The sequence below is a fragment of the Plectrocnemia conspersa genome, unplaced genomic scaffold (assembly GCF_051122295.1).
Source record: "Plectrocnemia conspersa isolate PC_06_02 unplaced genomic scaffold, ASM5112229v1 ptg000010l, whole genome shotgun sequence".
Classification (NCBI taxonomy): Eukaryota; Metazoa; Arthropoda; class Insecta; order Trichoptera; family Polycentropodidae; genus Plectrocnemia; species Plectrocnemia conspersa.
Window position 1 is genome coordinate 17,329,647 of NW_028277174.1, and position 24,180 is coordinate 17,353,826.

The window sequence follows — 24,180 nt, forward strand, 5'->3', positions numbered from 1 at the left end:
AATAACACGTCAATCAAATTTAATTAAAAACTAATTTAGTATGTAGTAAAATTAATATTTATTAATTAATTATAAAGCTTAATTCAGTTATTTTTTTATGTAATCAAAGTAAAAAAAATTACAAATAAATATGCTTTTTAAAATAAATAAATAAAACGATAATTTTAATCAGTTATATTTTTATTTTAGAACCTGTAAAATAAATTAAAATAAAATAAATGTCGCTGTCGCTTCCGCTTCCGGACGCACGCTCTTTAAAATGAAACATTACATGCTCAATCTTATACTCTGTAAATCGTATCGTTTTGTATGAGCGGTGTATAAAAAATAATACACGTAAACAAAGGAAATATATTTAATTATAATATTAAAAATAAAAATTGAATTTGACCGGTAATGAATTCTGTTGTTTTGACCAATGAAAAATAAGCATTCAAATATAAAACAAGATGGCCGACAGTACCGTGACAACAGTTTTAAATAATTATTATTTAATAATAAAATTTTGCTACGCGACAATAATTTTCATTAATTCGTCATTTGACAATATAAATAATCAGATTGCAAATTAACTAGGTGTGTTATAACTATAAAAATTAAATATGTACATAATGTGTTGAGGAATAGAAGAATACATCGTTTAAACTAGATAAACAATCATAAAACAATCTTCGTAATGAAATCTTCAAATTTTGAATTCCCGGCGACGGTTTCCGAGGCCGAAAAGTGAGTTTTTCCTATTATTATTACCTAAACATTTAATGCTTCTGGTTTAATGTACAATAAAAATTGCAAATAAATCAGGTATGTTTTAAACGTGAACGTGTAATATATCCTTAGTATGTATGAGGATTGAAAGTTAATGTCGATCAAATCGGCGCTGTCGCAGTGGGAACGCTGTATATATCAGCCAACGGACAGCTTATAAATGTGTAGTTTCTTGAATGTTATCTAATAAACGACATTTTACAATGATTATAAATATGTGATTGCATACCTGGTATAATCTATAGGCAAAATATCTAAGAGTGGGTTATTTTTAATTCTGATGTGGCAAAATATGTACGTCATGGTTTTTATTCAATTTTTGTTCTGTGCTATCATTCCTCTTTCGGAATAGGCAAATTCAATATATTCAGTTACATCAAACTTATGTAATATTTTCTTGATATAAAGATAATACTTGCTGACAGTGACTTTAACATGAGAAGATTCGCTCTTTGTTTATGTATATCAATTCTACGTTGTAGCCATATAGGTCATCAAATTGTTCTATTATTGTTTCTGAAAAATAATTAAAAACAATAAAACTTTATCAAAAGTAAACATCAGACACATTAATACTACTAATATAATCTATAAATAATCGCCGTTCGTCGTCGTTGTTGTTCAACAACGAGAAGTAATATTATTAGAATATACATACAGACTTATATTTTGACATTTGTAAAAAATACAGTAAATTATTTCAAAGGTAAAAAATACAGTACTTTAAAGGTAAAAAATACAGTTTAATACGTAAAAAATATTATATTTTAAATCAATAATTTTCATTTCATTCGATAAGAACAATTTATATTGGGTTAATTTGAAAGTTTTAACTTTTTTTATAGGAAATATTTTTTATTAGTTTATTTAATTATATAATTTCTATTATCGAATTGAACTCTCTTAAAACTATTAATACATTAATTTATTGCAATAAAATTTCTTTGAATTTGATACAATGATTTAAAAATATTACGATTTTGCGGCAGACATTTACAAATTTTTTTGGAGATCTACTGTTGCAAAAGACAAAACCATAGGCTTGACAATACATTATCTTTAAGCATTGGCAAAAAATTAACAAAAAGTGAAAAGGAAGTGACACTAATATAATGGGATAAAATTGAATAATAATAAAAATAAAAATAATATATAAAAACAGCTAATTGTAACAAGCTTAAAGTCGTTTTTATATTTTATTTTTATTTTTATTATTGTTCAATTTTAATTTTATTTATTAGTTCTGCAATGAATGGTGTTGTGATATTTATTTTATATGTATAGAAGATTTATTTTTATTTTTATAGATTTTTTTTTTTATTAAAATATTTGTAATAACATATTTAACAATGATAATATGATAATTATATGTGTGTACCAAATAAATTAAAGCTTGCATTTAATTAATATTATTATTCACATTGAAAAACATTAAGTTAACGCAAAAAAATGTTCATACACTAGTCATTTTTACTTTTATAACATATATTGTTATTTAATTTAATTTTGTTGTTAAAGTGATTTATTACAGCAATTTATGTTTTCAACTAAAAGATTATTTATTAAATTCTCGTATTTAGATAAACTAAATATTTCTATACAGGTTCTCTTGCCAAAAAACCGGTCGTTGTCCCAGAACACGTTCGTGCGTTATTTAACTGTTTTAACATAACTTTACTTTTCCAACATAATTTCAAATTTATATTTTTAAAAGAGCAGCTGGACCCTTTAACAAATATCTGTATCTATTTAGTATATGGGGAGCATGAAGTTTTTTTATAGAATATTATATGCTTATTTTACTCCTTCTATTTGTTAATATATTAAATATATAAATATATTATTTTAAGGTAATTTAAGTTTATTGTTTTTTTGTATAAAATTCATTAGCGCCTTACTTTTGAACACAAAGATGCATAATACATAATATTCACAAAATAAGTCAATGTATAATATATAAAATAAAATTAGTTTGATATTTTTTGTTATTATATTTTTATTTTTTACATTTTTGTAAAATTGCATACATATTATTTTATTGTTAGTTTGCTATATAATTTTATAAATAAATATTCACAATAAATATGAAAAGCAACATAAAAAACTTAAAATTATATCACATTATAAAAAAATTAAAGCTAAAAATAATAAAACTTGTACTGAAAAAATAAATATATTCGTTAAATTTTAAGACAATGCCAAGTCGCACAAAATATCAAAGAACACATAATGGCCATTTCGTCGTACATTTAATTCGAAGGCGGTAAATAAGATCTATCAGTAGCTTTACCGCTATAACCGTTCTGGTAACCATTCGAATAATTTTCATTCGATGGTGGCAAGTAAGTGCGTTCTGGATTTCTTTGCCCGTTTCCAAACGTAGCAGAGGTAAAGGAATTACCATTGGTAGGCGGAAGATAAGCCCTATTGGGTTCACTGAAAGAATTTCCATTTCCTGCATTATTGCGAGGAGGTCCATACACAGGTCTTGGCAAATTTCCATTTTTATAATCTTGATTTTTGTATCCGTTTCCATTTTGGTTTGGTCTTCTAATATCATTTGATTGATTCGGAACACCGTAAACTGGACTCACGTTGCCATTTTTATATCCATTACCTTGATTTTGGATCCTTTCAGGTGCATTATAGTTGTAACCAGCTTCTTGAAGTTTATTTTGAGCTTCTTCAGCTTCTTTGGCAATCATCTCGTTGATGCTGTAATATTCTTCAGCCTTATCGCAGTCAACGTTGTACCACCAATCGCATACCAAAGATTCCTGGTTGAATATTGTTCCATTGGGGCAAAGGAATGCAACTCCACGACCACTTTTCTTGCACACGTAAAAGGCTTGACATTGAGATTCTGGATCGGCGTAGTATCCCGGATATTCCTGATTGTTACAGCTAAAAGACGTTTTGGGCACTTTGGAATATATGGGATAATCTTCGCCTGCTTCTCCTGGAATTTCTCCTCCTACGGATTCGTCTTCGGTGATGGCCTGACCAAAAGTATTATATCCAAGCTGATTTGATGGATTATCACGGGAGTATCCATTTTGTGCTGTGGTAGTGCTGATAACACAAAAAAGTATGACCCATCTAACAGACATTTTATCTATAAACAAAAGAATTTAATTTTTAATATAATATTAATATATACATATAGTAAATCAATAATAACCTATTTAAACTAAAACTCGTTCGTATTGAGTTAACTTTTGATGGTTCTATGCTCAGATTTTAGACGAGTGAACGCTGGATGAGCATATGATGATCTGCATTGATTTAATCTTTGAGTTCGATGTATATATATAGTGAAATATGCAATACAAGTAAGGCAAGGATGGGTGTTATTATCTCCCCTCTTACACTTATCATATTTTAAAGGAGCACGTTGATCTAGAACGTTTAGAAAGTGATCTGTGTGATTAGACTTAACCCTAAATAAGCTGAGATGCGTGCCTCAACTATGCATGTACATATATTACACGTACGTGTAATACTTTATTTAAAATTAAAATATTAATTGCAATTATCTATCACCATTTAAAAATAGTAATAATATATTTTAAAATCGAATAGCTTCAAACCAAAATATTATTTTTAGGAAAAAACAGTATGTTAAAACGTCTATACGTATTTGTAATTATACGAGTATTTTGTATTTATTTATTATGTTTAAAATAATTAATACAAGTATCCATATACGACATCCAATGGCTAATGAATTTATTTTTTTGCTCATACTTTCCGATAAATTCGTGTTAATGAAACACTTTATTGCAATAAAAGCTTCCTTTATAAAGGAAATTGAGGAGTCAGAAACTAGATGCATGATGATTGAATTTTAAATGGGTAGATGTTGCTAAGTTCTTATTCTACTACCTTTTAACAATACCTTATTTTTCTTCTATCTTTTAAGCTATGAAAATTTCATAACGCCAGAGCTCACTGTACGAGAAATTTAGCTGCTTCAGCAATTAGTTTTTGCTATATATTGTCAATTAGGCCACATTGTAAATATTTTATGCTCGCCGAGCTGGGAAACAAAATAAATGAGAGCTTAAAAAAATAACTTCATTCATACTCTAAGAAAAAAACGCGTATTTTTTCTAAAATTAATAATTTTAGCACCGATTGGCATATTTTTACGATTTTAGCATTTATTATGCATTTTAGCATATATTGTAAAATGCTCAAAACATGTGGCACTTTAAGTAAGCTTTTCTTATTAAGATATATATTTTTTTGCGATAACATTTTATCAAACTGGGGTTCGAAGTTCTTCACTTTTTATCGGTAAATGCTCGTCTAATAATACTGACCTAAAATTGTGATTTTATGTACTTTTTCTTTAAAAATGTCTTTTTACACACATATGTGCTGCTAATTCTTATATGATCTTAATTGCTCTTATTTTTCGCTCAGAAAACATATTTAAAAAAAATTGTTAGTATATTTTTTTAAATTTATTATTTAGCATGTCACTACTTTGTAAATTAATCACTTCCAATTGAAGGAGAGATTGACGTTTCGTAACAACAGAAAATGTCAAATGGATTTTTAAAAATCGAGATGTCAAATGGATTTTTAAAAATCGAGATGTATTCTGCATTTGCATCAGTATTCGAATACCTCTGCTAGAACTGCAGTTCCTGCTTGAAAAATATATCCGCCACAATTTTTTTCGGATTAGAGATTTTACTTATTTAAAAATATTCCCACTATTGAAAATACTCAAAGCAGCTTTACATAAATTGTGACTTAATCAACGACAGTTGTCGAAAATATATAAGTTTCATATATGATTCGTTAAAATATATTTATTATATCTGCAGCAAATGCTATCTAAAGCCATTCAATATTCGATAAAAATAGCTAAAGGCAAATTTATTCGTTAAGAACAATTTTCTTCAAAACTTCAGTCTTCTGTAATGTAGAAAAATCAAGAAATTTATTTTTCCTTTTTGTTAAAAAACCAGAGCTAATAAGGTTAAAAAGCGAATAAAGTACACCACGGTTAAATAACATGTGATTGGTTTAATATTTCACACAAAGTATCTTCTGTTAAATAATACAATAAATAATCAGGAGTTTTAAACACTACATTTTCACAAGCCTTATATTTTTTCCAACTTAGCCTTAATCCGTTTCCCACATATTTTTACTACCTTCGGATATGACACACTTTATTCGATTACACTTGAGATTGTTCTTTGTTAAAGTTTTCTCAACTTCATTAAAAATGTTTTGTTCCATATAAACTATTCGTGGAAGTTAATTATTTGAAGTTACTTCAAACATATCACTGACTTCTCTAATAATCAGTTACTGTCAAAAATGTATATAATATATCGTTACAAAAATATATCAGTAATAGGTAATTTTTAGAAATATATATAAATATATGTGAGGGTGTATTTAAAATACTAGTATATGGTTAAGTTCTTGCGAAATAGTAGGTACGTGGTAATATAATATCGCGAATTACATATGTAATATTGTAGGCTTTAAATGCACGCACGCTTAACACGTACATGATAATAATTAGCATATATGTTCCTTTCATAACAAATTAAACATAGAGAACAGTATTTTAATTAATAAATAAGGTATTATGTTTTCGAAACTATACTATGTCCGAATCATTTACATGCTTGTATGTGTACGTACATATATTGCTAATGAATTAAAAAATATTAAAACATATTGCTTCTTATAAAAACTTACACTTTTAATTATTTTTATATGCTATTATTAAATATTATTAATTTACTTATTTTTGGTACAAATATAAATATTTAAATTAGGATTAGGAATTGAGGGGGGGAAAAGTTATTTTTTAATTTTAATTATGAGCATAAGCGATTTCATCAATAATTGCAAAGTTAAATTGCAATCACACTTGGTATGTGTAAGCTCTTTGCTAAGCCACTTTTTTAGCACGCGTGCACGTGTATTAGCACGACTTCGTGCCACGACCGTGAGGGTCGTTCTAGGTCTTGAACATAACGCACTAAATAAATTCGATCACGATCAAATTCAATTTCGATTATTCTCTATTTATTTTCTTATGTAAATCGAACGATGTATGTAATTTATTGTTTAGAAATCCACGTGTGCGTACATAATACATACTCTTCTTGTTAGTTTTGCATAATGATTGCGGTTAACTTTTTACTCTATTTAATAATATATCTGAACTTCACAATCGCTATTGAACCAAAAATTAATAGGACGCAGTTAGTATTTTTAAGTCTAAGTTGATCGGAAGCTTTTTTTGTTGGTTAAAATTATTTTTTGAAAATATAATTTAAGCTAAAAAAATATATTTTTAGTATAAGTTGAAGTGGATCAGGTGTTATGGCATCATACATTACTGCTTAACCCGTCATAGATCTTAGGTTGCCGACTACTGTTTTATTACAGAAGTTGCTCAAACTTTATGAACTTGAAACCAATCTTATTTAATAAAAATCAATCTAAAATCATACTGATGTAGAGTTTTCGATGTTAATCGGCTTCAATTGTAGCAATTAACTTACCATTGAACACAGTGATGCATATTGATTCAGATGATCTACTTTATAAAATCACTGGACAATTTTGTTTACAGATACAGATTTGACAATTTTGTTCACATATACAGTTTCGCTGATTTGATTAAGTGGAACAAGTCCGCTTTTGCATTTGGTAAGATAAATAAGTCATAAAAAATTATACAACATTAACTATTAATTTTGTATAATAATGTTAACTTGAAAATGTATGTAATTCAGCAACTTATCCCAATTTTGCATTTCGTATTTAAAAGGAAGAAAAACTGTAAATAGCCAGCAAAAAATACACAAAATCAATGTTAAATTGTGCTTTATTTATGAAACTCATAAAAATGCTTTCAATCGCAATAATGTAGATGTTTTACGGTTTATGTAAAAATAAATAATTCTTCAATCTCCCAGAATTTATTATAGTTAGTCTCAGTCTGAGATAATCGAGGCCGCTTAAATTCGCAAAATATATACTTGCACGACCGAATAGCCAAAGCCCAATTTCGACTGAAAACTTTTGCGATAAATCACATTAAGCGGGGCATGATTGCATTATATCGTGTAAGGTCCCATTTTTGACCAAGCGCATCTAAGGCCTTGGTCCGATTGACTGCGGAATAATAAGATTAATGAATTCAGTACTGAATTTTCGATCATGATTTTTTGCTGCGGTCAGATATTGCTTTTGTCAATAGAACGAAAAAAACATGATTTATGTTATGTCGTAAATTGCGCAAACATAATATTTTGACCGGCGGCTATCAACTTGTCTGGATGCTTCAATTTGTAGTTAAATCTTAATTTATATGATTAATCGTTGCATAATATGTAGATGATATGCGTTGAATCTATTTAATAAAACAAATTTATATGCTATATATGTAGTTTTTGTTGAGAAAACAATCTCATTGGTTGTTTAAATCATGTCACCATAAATTAATAAATATCCTATTTTAGTCACTACATTTAAGCTTTAAATTTTATATAGATGTAGAGTATAAATTATTGCTAATATACAGAGTTTTATTTTGTGCTATTGATTGATATGTTTAAAACATATATATATGCTTCTTCTTATTCATATTCTCCTGCACTGTGATTGACAACCATCATGGCTATTTTAATTGCTACAGTTCAACTTCTAAATTATTATAAATCCACATTATTATATTTTTATTCTCTCTCTCTCTCTCTCTCTCTCTCTCTTAATCAAACTTAGTATTTATTTATTTTGTACCTTTTTTACCCAAATAATCGTCAGAATTACTCTATAGCATTATATTTCAAAGGTTTTTATTTGCTCTTTGGTAGCGTTCGTGAGCTACCAAACTTTACATTTTTTCCATACGGCATGACATAAATCATGTCCACGAAATAAAGGTTTTCTTAATTCAATATTGATATCCTGTTAAGGATATTTTTCATTTTAAAAAATCAATACCAACACAATCCTATTTTTGATTTTTTGTGATTCAATTAATCCAGTAATTCAAAAATTTATGCACTTTTCAACACCATGTACATTGTATTTTCGACTAAGAATACCATCACTACAGCTAAATATTTCAGTAATGCCTTCCGTTGAAAGGTAGATAAAGGAATTTAAACGATTTCTTTATTTAAAAAGAACATATGTAATTATAAATAGTTAACGATATGGTAAGAACGATTGTAAGTTATGATTTGTGTTAAGTATCTTACAGTATTCTACAGAATCATGAAGCTAAACGATTTTTAATGGCATAAATTATATATTTGGATCTAATATAAAACTATGGTTATCTTCTAACCGTTTTCGAACAATGTGATATTTATTAGAAAAACTTAATGATCATTTTCTATTCAAATTAGTGAAAATAAATTACCATAACATAAATTCGTACATACAAAATAAAATGATAAATTAATTTTAAAGAACACTAATTAATTACATAATAAGTTTAATTTTATTGTGCAGTGAAAATATTTTTGATAATTTTAAATGTAGAGATACAATTAAAACAAAGGTTTAAATAAATGTTAATTGAGTGTTTGGTTAAAAAACTGATATATTCCTTTAATAAATATAATCAGTCATAAAGATTTTGATTGCTTTTTTTTATATATTAATAACAAATACATATTTCTTTTAATGTAACTTTAATGGTCGCGTAATTATTTTTTTATGTTTTACTTATTCATAATATAAATGAAAATTTACTACTTTAGTCAGTAAATGTCGTCATTAAATTGCATGGAATATTAAATTAATTTAATAATTTTAAAACCAATCTAAATAATTGTTGAAATAAACACTGTAGTAGTTTTCATTGGTGCTAAAACGATCGTCATCCACAAACTCGTCCAAGTAAAGTTTTACAATTTTGATTATGTTTATATGATATTCCACTTGAATATAGATTTATATTTCTAAAGAGTGTTATATATATACGTCCTAAAAGCACTACTATTTTATTAAAATACTTTTATTGATACATTATGTTCTTGTAAGAGAATTCTATAGACTATTACAGTAGAATCATATTGTAAGAAAAATAAAACTACGCATTGAAAATTAATCATTAAACATCTGATGTTGAAAAACAGACTAGAAGCGGTATTGCTATATTTATGATAATGTGAGACTTCATACTTAACTTATTATTGTTGCAAAATTAGATGAATTTGGATTGCCAATTTTGTCTCATCCCCCATATTCCCCTGACCTTTTCTCTGTAGATTATTACCATTTATAATATTAAGACTTATTTCTTAGAGATAAATTCAATAATTAGAATAATAATATTAAAATCTCTATAAATTAATATTTTTATAAACAGGTGATTCATTCATTCTTAAATCGTTAGCAAAATACCATTTTTGTAAACAAAAAACAGTTTTATTACACTTTATAGTTAATATATTATATTGCATTGTTATAATTCTATAGATTTTTAACTAATAACATTGTCCAATCGATATTGCTCAAAAATGAATAATAGTGTTTTAATTTAATATTATTTCTCGTGGTTCTATTTTATTTAAGCTTTTTATTGCTCTTTATTTTTCAAATATATTTTTAATTTACACCTCGGATCCAAATTAGTAACAGCGGTATGGATTGTATCTTAAAAGAGTTGTGGTTCAAATGAGAACCTCTCTCGTATCGGATCCAGCCCGCGGGCCGTATTTTGGAGGCACCTGCTAAAACTCCATCAGTAAAACTCACAATATTTGCCAAATCAACAATTTTAAAATCTTGCAATATTCGAACATTCAAATTGAAACACTAATAAAGAGCAATAGAGATACTGTGATTTTTTGTAGCTAAAACCAAATTAATATAAATGCATGTTTGCTTAAAACCCAAAAACATATTACGCCAACTTATATTGTGTTATAAAATTATAAAAAATCTTAATGCATCTTACATGTTTTTGCATCAAATTCATGCAAGCTCGTTTAGATACAGCGAAGATCTCTCACACAATCTTTTTTTGTAAGAGCATCATCTCCAGATTTCATCTCGTAAATTGCAACGTTATCAAGTTTATTTCCCAACGTTCATCCACTCGAGCCATTAGCACCAATTATTGTTTTAATTCAATACATTTAACCTAACCCAAATATGCTTGTAACGTTGTTTATATAGAGATGTATTAAGCAACTACGTTTTGATAATCAAAGTGCAATAAATAAATTTAATTAAACGTGCATGGATATATTAAGTGGTAATGAATAATATTTTGATCTATAGATTTCATTAATTGAAGATCCATTACGGAACCTTGAGTGTTTAATATTTTAGATCTTTAATTAATGCATTTTTTGTATGTATTATTTAATAGATCACCTGCAGACAATTATAAAATTTATCTGAATAAATATGATGAAAGGTCACGAATCTGTATTAAATTTAATTTTTATTCATATTACAATTACTTCTAAGTTGAATATATTTATTATATTGTATATAACAATAATTATATATTAATTTTGTATTTTCAATAATATTTTTGAGTAAAAGATTGCTTAGTAACATAATTAGCAGGATTTTATTTTATTGTAAAATCATCAGAAATATTTGAAAAAATAATGTTTTCTTATATACATATTATTAAATAGACAAGTAACATAATTAAAAAATATAAACATACGGCTTCTTAACTTTATTTATTAATTAGCTCGAGAAAAATAACCCTTTTGCAAGACGATTAATTTTTTTATCAATAATTTCATTCATACTTTTTTAATGCCAAATTTATTGTTAATAGCTATTTATTACAACGAGGTTTTGAGGTCATATTGTCAGTTAATATGAGTATTTGTTTCTCTTCATTATTTTAATCAATATAGGATAAACCAACAATGGATGTTACTTTTCGCCTTGAACATTTCAATCAGTCTATCAATTTTGATTTTCGCCCCAGAGCCATATTTCACTTGTGTTCATTTACATATCGTAATTATCAGATAAATCATTATAGTGTTTAACCTCCCGAAGCTGTAAATTTTGTAATACATTGTTAAATCGTGTGTTTGAACAGCATAATTGAAACGTAAGTATAAAATTATTACTGTGTTTATTTGCCATAAAAGTGTAAAAATTAAATTATATTACGTGTTATAAAATATTATTTGTATGCGTAAATATATATTTCAAAGGAACTGTTGCATGGCGGATTTGTTGGTTTGAACACGTACGAACCTTTGACTTGCAGTATAGCTTCTAAAATCGCGCAAGTCACGTTTTATTTTAATTTGATTAAATAAACTGCTTCACCATAAAGATTCTTCGGGATTATGCCATTAAGTTTTCACATATTACGTGGCGAAGACGCGTGATGGACCTATTTCACGTACGACCGTTTTCGCTTTCGCGTGTGAAGTTAATTTTTATTGAATTGAGATTAGTCTCTCGTTAACCCACATGTTCGGAGAAAAGGAAAAGTCGGGAGTTAGTCGTGTTTTATGCAATACAATGTGCAGATCTATATTTGCATATGGGTTAAGGGTAAAAGGGTTTATGCAAAAAATCTATAATTAGGAATCGTACAAATATTATTTTTCTTTGATAACTTTTATTCATTAAAAATAATAAATTAATTATTAAAAGCATTTAATATAAAATACTTTTCCGTAGATTTAACTTTAAAGTTTATTTTCATAGTTTAGAAATGTATTGAATGTTATTATTATATCAACTGTTAAAATATCAAATAATTATCGTATTTAGTATGTGCTTATTAAATTCAGAAGAGAAAAAGTAATATAGCAGCATATCGAAATATATAATAAATTAAAGGTTTAAGACTTTGCTAGAAATATTTTATATTATTTGTACATACACATTGAAACAGATGTCTATAATAAATGAATCATTTTTATAATTATTTGTAAATTAAACAGACAGAGATTCTCTATCTTTAAAAGTACTCAACATAAAAAAACGGTCTAATTGTTTCATTCGCCGACTTGTCAACAAAAAATGTACATGGTACGTAAATGCTTTTTACCTGTTTCTGGATCATTTCAATGAATTTTTAATTAAACCACAATTATGTTCCTTTCAATGAAGTTGTTATAGGGACTACCCATTCAGATAAAAAGCGTTTTAGCAGATATGTATTGACGATGAAAACGGACTTGTCGCACATACGCGTTCAAAGCGAAATTTCAATTGTTAAATAAGTTAATTGGGTTTTATTTATTTTAATATTAAAAGAAATAAATATTTTTCATAATTACACGTAAACTTTATTTATAATACATAGTAAAAAGATAAGTAATATAAAAACTATATGACATTCTAATTGAGATAATAAAACAATAAAGTAGTATTTCAAAGATGCACGCAAAATTATAATAAAATATCAGTGAAAAATTATAAAATTTTACAAAATTTATTTTATTCTGTATTATAAAAATATTTTTTTAGAATATAACTATTTATTAAACCATTTTAATACATACAAAATATACTAATCTATAACTTATATCATCTGTACTGAGTATTTATTATATATAAATAATTTTATTATCGAACTACATTGAACCCGTATTTTGTATTTTAGCATCATAGTCTAATTTCCCACGTAATCCTCCTTTCACTCGATCGGTCTTAGTATTCGCATACTCGTTTTTAGAGTCGCTCTCGATTTTATCAGAAGCAGAAGCTTTCGGTTGATCGTTTCCGCCAGACGACGCCAGATTAAGATCGTACTGATCATCCAATCCGAAATGATCATATTGTATATACTCTTGCTGAATAATCGGCTCATTTTTTAATATTTCATTAGGATCGGGTGAATCGTAGGAAGATTGGCAATCCACGTCATACCACCATCCACAAACTAAAACTTTTTGGTTAAATATGCTTCCGGTTGGACAAAGAAACGATATTTTGCGATTTTCAGCAACGCATATGTGAAAAACCTTAAAAATAAAATGTATTAATTTAATTTAATATATACATAAATATTGATTCAACATACCTGGCAGTTAGCTTCAATATCAGCGTAATATCCAGAGACGTGCCTCCCTCTACAAGAAAAACTAGTTTTGGGTATTTCCGTATAAGATGGAAAATCTACTCCAGAATTTCCTGGTATTGTTTTAGACAGATTTTCATTCTGAGGATCTTCTTCGTATTCCTCTTGAGCGAATGTAACGCTCCCTCTGTATTTTTGTTTCGATGGATTAATTTCGTTCTCTTCATAGTTAAGTATTACTGGAGTAGGAGATATTCCTATTATTTCTCCTTGGTCATATTCCTGTCTATCTTTATCTTTTGTGTATACAATCTGAGAGGTCACAGAGTCACACAATAAATACGCAATTATTATAAGGTACATTTTGGACCATAATCAGGCCATTAACTGTCGACCGTTCCTGCCACTTTGTTGCTCTGATGACAATACTGTTTTGACTACATAAACGATGAAAATCGCTTATTTTATACTCGTTCTTATGATAGTAGATTGTGCATTATTGCACATTGCATCTTCACGACATATCACATTGAAACATACAATCGCCGTTCGTGGGGCTAATGATATACATGTGGTTGTTTCTCCAACAGTTTATAACGAATATTATAATTTTAATTTAAGGAGAAAGTTATAGTATTGTTTTAGTTAATAAACTACTTTCTAGTTAATTAAGTATATGTCTTAATTTATTGTTAAGAGCCTGTATTATTCTATAATATTTACATTGAATTGTTTGTTAATCGTTAATTTAAATTATTATTTTATATTTAGAACAGTTTGAAAATAGCTTTCAATAGCGTGTGTTATAAAACATGTACAAACTAGAAGCAATGCACACATATTTTGATTCCGGGTGTAATCGTGATGGAGCTTTGTAAGATGCAAAAGCGTATATATAAGCTATACATCATAAATTGCGTAAATAATGGGTTATATACAATAATTTATATAAATATTTATTAAAATATTAATATTTTATGAAAATTAGTTTCTGGTTTTATTTGTAAGAAATCTTAGTAATCTATTTATATTTAGTATTGTGTCGAAATAAAAATGTTAATACATTTTATTTTTCAGTAAAGTATTATTGATGTTACAAATTTTATTTTATTTTGTGAAAAGAAAATGTAACTGGGGCAATTGTTTTGTGTAAGAGGATATTATCATTTGGATAGACGTGTATCACGACATGAGATGCAATCAATTATTATGTTACGTCGTTGTTTAGGTATTAATACATACGTATGTGCGAGAAAAATATGTGCAACATTACATCTTGCACAAAACATGAATGAAAACTATTTTTTATTTTAAATATTCGAAACTAGGATTTTTAAAATTATTTACTTATATAAACTACAGAATTAAATTAAATATTATGTATAAGTGAGGTAATTATTTTTATAGAGAATAATATAAAAATAATGAAAGTTAGGAGTGAAATTTTATTAAAAATCAGAAAATAATTCCATTATAATATTTAAGTAAGAGGATATTTTTTGCACGGCTCATATTTTTTATACCGTTCAGATTATTATTATATGAACATTATTAATACATACAGTAACAGATTGGAAGGAAAATGCAGTTTGACACTTTACTGTATACTTATGTTGGTGTCAATTAGTAATATTGATATATACGACAAAACAACCAAAAAGTTACTTGTTATTTTTAGTAAATGGGTATTTTTCATACATAAGAGACGTTGTCCTGATAGACAGTTTATTATAAAATATCGAATATCTGTTAAAAGTAGGAAATTCAATGTGCTAAATTAAGAATTTAGAGCGTTATGTTTATTGAAAAACTGATTCCTTAAAATGTGGCAAATGAAGAAACAGTAGCCCTCTGGCAAATGTGGGTTAGATTATAAACACAAGAAGGCGCTTATAAATTATGTTGCACTAAAGATTATTTTGTATGGTGAAAAAAAAATGATGTAAAGTGGCAAATTGCGCAAAAAGACGTGGAACATACGACATTGTCTCTATATTGACATATTTAAATCGTTTAATTTAATCAATAAAATTTGACACAATGGAGTTTGTTGTATATTTACAACACATTGTTTTTGCTAAATAAAAACATTATGAATAATTTCTACTTATATTAACAATTTAGGAGTTGAGTTAAAATATTTTTAAATTTTTCTTTAATCAGATGGTCAACAAAAGTGTATTTTATTGTGTGGTTTTTTAACCACTTGCGCCATAAGTCACAATTTAAAGGTCACCATAACTATCACTTGAACAACGAAAAGATAAATATCTTACACTACTTAATTATCAAACCCAATAGGAAAGTTAAATACCTCACACATCACTACATGAAAGAGAGATCTTGGTAACACAAAAACAACTCTTTGTATGAGAAGATGTGCGCCAGATAATACGTTCGATTCACAGACAGTGGCTGGTCGACACCAGAGACATGAGCTGATCGTCCAGAGAGCATAATAGGAACAGGATATCATGATTAAAGTCCCAGATATTCCACCAGCATTGAACTGACAAATAATATGATCCTATTTCGATACTGCGGTATATTGTACCTATACAATAAACTGCTATAACATTTTTCGAGGTTTATTTGGGTACAAATTTACACAAACAATAAACCAGTATAGCAAAAAGGTATAAATACCAGGGCTGTGGAGTCGTTAAAAAAAACACGACTCCGACTCCGATTCCGATATTTACCAACAACACGACTCCACTCCGACTCCGACAAAAAAGTTTAATTTTATCAGGTATTTTTGCTGTTTTTCTACACGTTTAATATTCATACGCTATACACATTCATTATTACGCAATTAAAATATTATAATTGAAAAAAATGCATTTTATAGAAAAAATGGTCAGAGTCGCTCATTTTTCACGACTCCGACTCAGACTCCAACTCCGGCCAAAACACCACGACTCCACGACTCCGACTCCGACTCCACAGCCCTGATTAAATACACCATGCAGCAAAAGTATGAAATAGATTACGTAGTACTTCACAACATATGTACATGTGAAACATTTTTTGAACTTAAAGTTCTGGAAGCAAAAAATGAATATAACGGTGTATTGTAAAAAAAATGGATTTAATAAACAAAATGGAAGAGTTGAAGATATAGATGAAACATTAGAAAAGTAAGATTAATCCATCGTTTTTAAGTGCTGCTGATTTATAAAAATAGTCTGTAAATATACACACACATATATATAATATAATACTATAATAATTACGAACGTATATAAGAAATTTATATTTCAGAGTTTAAAGTTTGAAAGAGAAGTTTTATAAATTCAAATTAATTAGAATCAGGTAATAAGTAAGATGATTAGGGCATCTTCAGCTTAATGACAAAATAATTTTTATGATATGATATCTTGTGACATGTGGAAGGGGGTTTTACAATTTAAAAATTAGTTACGGCACTGCTTTTAATGTGAAATCATGTCTAAATTTAAACTTCTTCGTGACATCTAGATATGTTTGTAATTATATATTTATTTATTAATGCAAGTGCAATAAAATAGTTTCGATTGCAAAATATAACATCGACGTTCGCCAACGACAGTACAGTGCTTAATGTACCGGTTCTCGCCCGATCACCGAGGCTAAGCAGCATTGGGACTTAACAGTACTTGGATGGGTGGCTACAGAAATAGTGTTTTGCGAACACTAGCGAACACGGTTTCACTAAGTCGCAAATGAATGTGCAAGGATGGGCCTTAATAGAAAGAGAAGCGGCCTGGGGAAGTCGTTGATAAACCAATCAGGGTACCATCGGAAAAGAATGCCACGCTTAAAAAACAGCAAATGATGCTCAGAACCCCAAATTATCGCTCTTATAAGGAATGGAGGGGGGTGAGGAAAGCAATAGGAACATGCCAGAATCCAATCAGTACAGAATAAACTACTTCCGAAGAAATGCACTAGCAGCAATACCAGTACGCTACAAGTACAACACGGACCTTAAAAATTAAACGAAGAATGGAGTGAGAGGGTCATCAGATATTGATTCAATCAACAAAATGAAGAATTTTTTGCCTTTTAATAATCAATTATTCTTATGAACAATATCATAATTGTCCATTGCCGTTATTTATGAATCAGTTATCTAATTAGATGCTGAAAAACACAACAAGAGGGAATCATATATTAAGTCTGAATAAAAAAGGCTTACCAAATGCATTGATGTTCTTATTAATTTTGTTAAAATAAAAAGTTATAAATAAGTAAATTCCAAAATATAATACTCCCGAAATATTTTCTGTTTCCTTTTTGTATTTTTGTTTGACATTGTATATCGATTAATATGTTTATTTTTGTATGCAGGTATAATAATAAAACAGTCCTCTAGAGAGGCACATTAAAACCATAATAACTGAATGTAGAAAAATATATTCTATTAAAGTTGAAATAAGTTTTTATCAAAATATGTCTATTGTTCGATCGATAGATGTCTCTGATTAAAGATATATTTATTAAAAAAAAATTTTTTTATTTTTTTTCTTAAAAATATTTAATATTATAGGTAAAGAGGTATCACAAAATTAAAATCATAACATTTGGCTGGTTCGACTTCAAAGGTAATACAAATCAGCCTATAACTTGGATAATCCTGACATGGAAAAATTCTGAAAAAAATGTAGCAAAATTCTGAAAAAATTTAGCCCTACTCGGATGCCGTGTCACATCTAGAAATATTCATAATTTTGTTGTATTTGTAGCTCTGGTAAGATTTTTTTTTAAATATTTATTTATTGAAAAATCAAATGATTCTTTACATTAGTGACTTCTTTATTAGTGCTAAATCTTTAATTAAAGGATGATGAAATATGTTAATAGCTATCAGGTATTTCATTATTTTAGAACGTGCTCCAATAAAAAAAACAATAGACAGCATCTGGTGTAACTTCGACTTTTACCGATTCTAAGAAACTTTTCGGGCCCGTATTTTTTAAACTGTTGTTTATTGTTTTCACACATTCAACTTTCATATAGCGCATTTTTTAAGAACCACATTTCACGAACGGTCCTTCCATCGCGAAAAGGCCGACTCCAAGCGGTCCACCTCTCCCCTTCTTAGCTAAGCCACTGCCAAGCACTACAAATTTATTGCATTTTTATGGCACTCTTCTGTATTTTATAAGCGACTCTTTTCCATATTCTTAAATTTAGACCTTAAATAGACAAATTATTGAACCCAGATGCTATCTTGAAATTTTGGAAGCTGCATCTCCAAATCAGCAATTTGCATTCATTGGAAACCATTTAATTCCATGGTACCGTTTACTACGTCCAAATACTTAATTATTTAAATTGTCTGTTTAAGTCTTCTAAATTGCTTTAAACTTTCACCAAACTAGTCAAGTAGTAAGTTTACAATATGCTGATATTTTTTATGCATGGACTCAATTACATTTCATACAGTTGTTCTGGCCTTTTAAAATACATTTTTACTCGAGAAAAAGTTTTTGCCTCTACATCTTACTTAAAAATCTTAAGTTTACTTTAAGAAGTTTTTATTTGTATCCAAACATAGCGTCAATACTTCTTCCTTAGTGAAGTTCAAAGTAAATTAAAATACCGTTAAAATATGTTTGACTATTTTTATTTTAATAAAAAATTCTTATAAATACATCGTTCAACAATAAATTAAATAAATTATTTCAAAATACTAGGAGATCGTCACCAGTTCATCGCCTCATTATGAAGCCAGCATCCTTGGCTAGTTTGTAGATTTTCTCTCTGGGTATCCTTTCAGCCTGTCTGTTATGAACTGGGAATTCCTTGTTGGTCATCCAAGACGCTTTGGCGAGACCAGCGGCGATACGGGGATCATCGTAGAACTTCTTGGACTTCAATAATTCTGGTGGCAATAAAGCTTCATGGGCAGCGTTGATTTCTACAGCTCTATGAGGCGGAGCAACTTGTTGAATATCTGGTACAATCCCATGGTGATTGCCTAACTGATAGGCAATCGGCTGCTGTTTGAAGAAGATTTGAGCCAGGCACATTTCAGCGGCTAAGGCTACGCCCAGGACTACGGCGAAGAATTTCATTTTTGCTGAAAATCAAAATTCTCATTAGTGATGCTTCGATGTACACTGTTGCACTATTAAGGTGAAATCGCGAAACACGCGGGTTAATATTCAGATCGTTTATAGACATTTGCATCACTATTTACGTGCAAAAGCTTAACTTAATTGTGTAATAATTGTGTCAATGTCTTGATCCATTTAGGAGATGAAACCTTGATCTAGGCTTTGCCCTTTACTGAGTGATACAATGATAGGTTGAGCTGTTTGAATCAATTAACAACCTCCATTTGGCGTAGTGATCGGTTTATCATTTGCATATGTTTTGATTAGTATTGAGTTAGTTTTTTTGTGAAATGTATAAAATTAAACCTGTTATCGTTATTTACCATAAATATATAATTTCTTAAGCTATATAGTAATAAAATTTATGAGAATTGTAGTCTATGTATAAATCTATTCGAAAATTTACTTTAAGAAACTTCAAGGAATTGATTTAAGCTTTCTAAAATTTGAGTTTTCTTTTTATGTGTGCAATGTATGATTGTTTATTTTGAAGATGTTTATATTAACTAAAAAAGTACTCACAAATATTTTGATGTAAAGGTGACAGTGGTTAGTAGTTGTTACCAACAATAGGAGTTGCTATGTACTGATGCAGTCAAGGGGTGGGTGTACCATTTTATATCCAAGCCGGATCTTAACCTTCGCTTATACACTTCCTTAATTCATTCATACGGCGTATGGCAGTCAAGGTTGTGAGCATAAGCATTGTGAACTATATAGAGTATGTGTTAAAAAATAAAATTCAATTAAAAGTATTATAACATAATACAATTCTAAAGACATATTATAATAAGAAAAAAATATTTTAATTAAATATTAAAAAATATTCTCTAGTAAATTTATAATAAAACAGATAATATAACTACTGATTTTTACATATAAGCTTTGCTTAAACATCAAGGTTAAAATGTTAAAATGAATGGCAGTTAATAAAGCTGCTATTATTTAGCCCCACACATTTTTTAAGACAAAGAATAAGAAAAAATATATATTAGGTACTGTTCTGAACTTTCAGTACAGGCTTTTTAATTAATTGTAATTAAATTTACAAACGTAAAACTAGTTTAACTACTAATTAACAATTTTTAAGTATTTCATTAAATATGTTTTGTTGTTGTTTTATAATTGTTGTGAGCTTTTTTACTTAACGAGTATGTGCATATTTCCGGTAAATATATTGTTTAATTTTCAATAAATATTACATTAAATATAAACACTGTTTCTTTGACAAACGATATATTGGATGTAACTAATACAGTATTTTATTTCTTATTTTCGTTAAATTTAAGGCTTTTTCTAAACAGTTCATATCATGAATTCAAATTATATCTTCGCTAGTATTTTTTTAATAGATCTTCTGTATTATTTAAAATTTAATGGACAGTTTTGTTTAACTGAAATGTATTCATGTTTAAGGTCCTGACAACCATGTAATACGTAGCAAAAGCATTCAGCAGTACTTTTACAATTAGCTACAGATACTTGCTCTTTTTACGTGTACGGTAAAGTGTCACCGATAAAAATGTATTGTCTATTTAGTGTTTCTCTTTATAGTACTACACTTATTTGCTGTCAGTGTAACTTATTAATTTATATTTTAATAATAAGAAATCCCCCTATTAGCACTGAAGTACATAGTCTTATGCGTAGTCAGTAATGAGTAATACAGTACAATTTTTGGTACTTCAAAATCTGTTACGCAACGACGTATAATGATCGCCCTGACTTACTTGATTAATATGATGTATAAATCGATAATAACGTCCTCAAAAATATTTGTACCTTCTGTAGGTCTTCGTAAACGGGCCATTGTCAGAAGATGCTGTCGGCGATACATGACCATGGTACCTGTCATGCTGGAAAATAAAGATTTCACATACTATTATATATTCTACTCGGACATTTCACGGTAAATGGTCAAGTTAATATTTAAAAGTGTTTTGTTTGTAAGCGCTAATAAACCGTAATAACATATGATTCATCTGAATATGAAACGTTTTACCGGAATTATGCACAGCCTTCACCCGGTAAACTACCTTCCGAGAGGTCTTTGACTCTCGGAGGACTACGAACTCGTATTTTGAAAACAAGAACCATGTTGGATATGAGAGTGTATTTTTTGCTACCATTATTTCTCTGGGTCAGCTTCTCTCAAGGTTTGCTCTTCAATACTATGCCAATTATTAGTTAATGTAAACACGTATGGTTCTGTGTTGTCGTTGCACAGGAAACCATGTAAACAGTATATGAATAAATTTATAGTGAAACTGTTTAAATTTAGTTCAATTAAATTTAAAAAAGTAGTAATTAAGAAAAATAATTGATTAACAGCTTGATTTGGATTCTTCGGAAAAATCACTTTTATTACATATATTTATATGTTGTAAATCTTCCGTTGCCATATAATAGGCGATAACCAATGCGATAAAATGGGGGAAAAACAATCAAAAACTACTAAGTAAGTGGTTAAACAGCAAACTGAAATCACATTCTGTAAATCAGGGATAAATATTTTAATAATTATAAACGAATACAGTTTACAATCAAAATATGTAACTATGCACTACTTAGTTACGTTTTTATTTTTAATTATTCATCACGATAGGGACCTAGTTCGATTATATTTTAATTATTTATCCGTGAGGTTAAAGGAATTTGTGAAAACCGATTGGAGCTAAGATTACATAATAATCACTAATTCCGATCCCTCAAACACAATTAAAATTACATTCGAATCTCAGTGGGATTCGAACTCACGTTTTTTAGGTATAAGTTACCCATTTAAAACTGATCTTGCAAATATTTTATATGTTAAAATGATTTATAATCAGTAATAATAATAACTTTTACGAATAAAATTATTTTTGCCTGTAAAAAATACATTCAGTTTTAAATTTGACTTATTGAATCTTCTTAAGGTATAAACTGAATAATTCAGCCAATAAAATATAAATTTTCCATTAAAATTTTGAATCGCAATGAAAAAATACTAAAAATTTAAAAAGATAAATTAAATATCTTGTTGCTGAAAATATCGAGTATCGCCAAGGGAATTTTGTACGGGGGTGCAAATTTTTATAATTATATTCCTAGGAAAATCCGCAAAAAACTCCTTTTCTTAATGGAATAAAGAAACACCCTCATGCATTAAGAAATAAATTATATTATTAAAGTATTTTTTATATATTCTGTGTATGTTATATGTATTTATTGATTATACTTGCTTAGTGTATAAACATTTAGCAATATCAGCTAAATAAATAATTGTAAAACAAATTCTTCGAACATCTATATATTGATGAATACATATTTTAATAAATGCATTGTAAATACTTTCATAAATCAGTCAGTTGCTTTGCAACCCACCGTTTAAAAAACGTTGCTTTAAGCTATTTTTGGATTTTAATAAATTGCTGATAAATCTTATTAAATTTATTTACTTACAAATGATTCCTAGAATCATTAAATCATAGTGTCTTAACACAAGGCTGTATCTGACACTATTCACCTTCTTATTTTCGCTTATATATTATTTTTATTATGAATTATTATTATAAGGATACGAAATCAATAAGATTTGCGGTTCAATGAACAGATCGAGGTCAATCGCATAAAATTTCATCTCAAAACGATCGCTTATTTCGACCTCTGAAAGGAGTTATCCTTGCCTATGTCTCCTACACGTGATCATAGTCAGGTATTACTATATTTTTTACCATATTACATATGGTGTAAATAAAATATATTTCCCAATTTGAAGTATTAAATCATCTTAATTTTTTAAAATTTAAATGAACAATAATGTACGAGGGGTCTTCTGAAAGTATAGATTCCTAAGCATATTTCTAAAGCAGTTTATCATATAATAGAATTGACTTACTTCAAAATACCTTTTTATTAACATAAACATCAATGAATTTTTTAGACGTATTGGATAACTCGCTATAGCTTTTACATAAATACTTTTTGGCATTGTTCATCTAGTAAATCGATGCTAAATCCAATCAAAACAAAATTTGAATCAATCGGTAACAATTGATAGCATTCCACTCCTTTTTTCATCACGAGCGTCACTTATTTCTGCTTAACCAATCGCAGGTCATGCGATTATATGTACGAAAAAGTAGTAATTCATTTTATAATATAATAAGAAAAAGCAAAAAGGAGAGGCCAACGACACCCGGTGTTCCCAAGCGGTCACCCATCCAAGTACTGACCGGGCCCAATGCTGCTTAACTTCGGTGATCGGATGAGAACCGGTGCATTCAGCATGGTATGGTCGTTGGC

The 24,180-nt window shown here is 28.3% G+C and overlaps 1 protein-coding gene and 1 non-coding gene across 2 annotated transcripts; both read right to left on the reverse strand.

Annotated features, from left to right (window-relative positions):
- Positions 1-19,384: 19,384 nt before the first annotated feature.
- On the reverse strand, positions 19,385-20,493 carry LOC148230782 (uncharacterized). The gene is made up of 2 exons (XM_088194983.1): positions 20,416-20,493; positions 19,385-19,856 (listed from the first exon to the last, which is right to left on the reverse strand). The coding sequence occupies exon 2, from the start codon at positions 19,849-19,851 to the stop codon at positions 19,486-19,488; it is 366 nt and encodes a 121-aa protein (XP_088051109.1). The 5' UTR covers positions 19,852-19,856; positions 20,416-20,493; the 3' UTR covers positions 19,385-19,485.
- A 3,568-nt stretch (positions 20,494-24,061) lies between these two features.
- LOC148230783 (5S ribosomal RNA) lies at positions 24,062-24,180 on the reverse strand. Its single transcript, XR_015811235.1, has one exon. It is a non-coding gene; the product is annotated as a 5S ribosomal RNA (ribosomal RNA).